Source organism: Saprolegnia diclina (genome assembly GCF_000281045.1).
Source record: "Saprolegnia diclina VS20 unplaced genomic scaffold supercont1.43, whole genome shotgun sequence".
NCBI lineage: Eukaryota > Oomycota > Saprolegniomycetes > Saprolegniales > Saprolegniaceae > Saprolegnia > Saprolegnia diclina.
In genome coordinates, this window is record NW_008246110.1 from 521,018 (window position 1) to 522,152 (window position 1,135).

The 1,135-nt window shown below is 55.6% G+C and overlaps 1 protein-coding gene across 1 annotated transcript; it reads left to right on the top strand.

The window, feature by feature from the left end:
• On the top strand, positions 1-978 carry SDRG_11756 (hypothetical protein; the record flags this gene model as incomplete). Its single annotated transcript, XM_008617808.1, has 1 exon — positions 1-978. A coding segment is annotated over one exon (977 nt), but the record flags the coding sequence as incomplete, so codon positions are not given.
• Between the last annotated feature and the right edge of the window lie 157 nt (positions 979-1,135).

Here is a 1,135-nt window from a genome sequence, read left to right on the forward strand (position 1 = left end):
TTCTCAATGAAGACAATATTGCTCGCTTTCAGTTTGCACCTCGTCCGCTAGCGCACATTGGGATTCTCGCAGGCGAAGCCACGTGGGTAACGTACGTCCTCAACGACATTTTGCTGGTTTTTGCAAGCCAATACTCGCGGTGGGCAGCACCGCTTAGCGCTTGGCTGGTGTGGCTCAGCCTTGTCATCCTCGAAGTCTTCTACCCGATTCGAGCCACCGCTGCGATCGATCGTGATTGCACGCGCGTCAATGTGGATGCTGGCATCATATGTCACAGTGGCGTCGTGAACCTCGGGTCCTTTGATCGCGTGCGGCTCATTCTCGTCCTCAATGCGGCGCTAGTACTCGCCTCGTATCTGGTAACCGGGATGTACCAGATCCGCAATCGACCACGCGCCATGGTGCAGCGCACAACGACACCATACTTGGTCTCGGCTGGCGCCGATGTCTTCTTGGCGCCAAAAGGAGACGCTTGGTCCATGGACGGGTCGACAGCAGCGATGTGCGGCTTTCTTCGCACGCAACATCGGTCCCGCCGCTTTGTGTTCGATACGAAGCTCTGGAGCATCTTTTACACGGACGAGATCGGTCCTGTCCTGGACATAACCAATGAACGCTGTGCTCCAGCATTGGTCCCCTTGCTCTCGGTCAAAGCCCGCTTTTTGCGTCGGTTTAAACTCGCGCTCGGCCTGCTCTATCTCGCTGGGACGGTAGTTGGTAGCACCTCATACCTCCAACTCTCGACCGTGAATTTGGCCAACGACCGTTGGTGGGCCACGTACAACAGCACGGGGACGCAAACCTTTCTCTCCAACTGGTTCAACCGACAGCTTGCTCTGCATATGACGACGCGATCGACGCGCCTTGACCTTTTGGAGTTTGCTGATCTGACCGACTATGCAATGTTCAATACGTTGGTTTCCTACATGCCTACTTCGGCAAGACTCGGCCAGTACGAGTCAGCAAGTGACCTTGTCATGATGATCCAAGGTCTTCGCTCCATGGACGCCTGCAACGCGCCGTGGATCGCTACCAGCTACTGCTGGCTCGACTTTGATCGGCAAATCGAGATGGCCAACACACTTGGTCGTCAAGCGCGATGTGACGCCAAGTACCATAGTAATGGCGCTGTCTA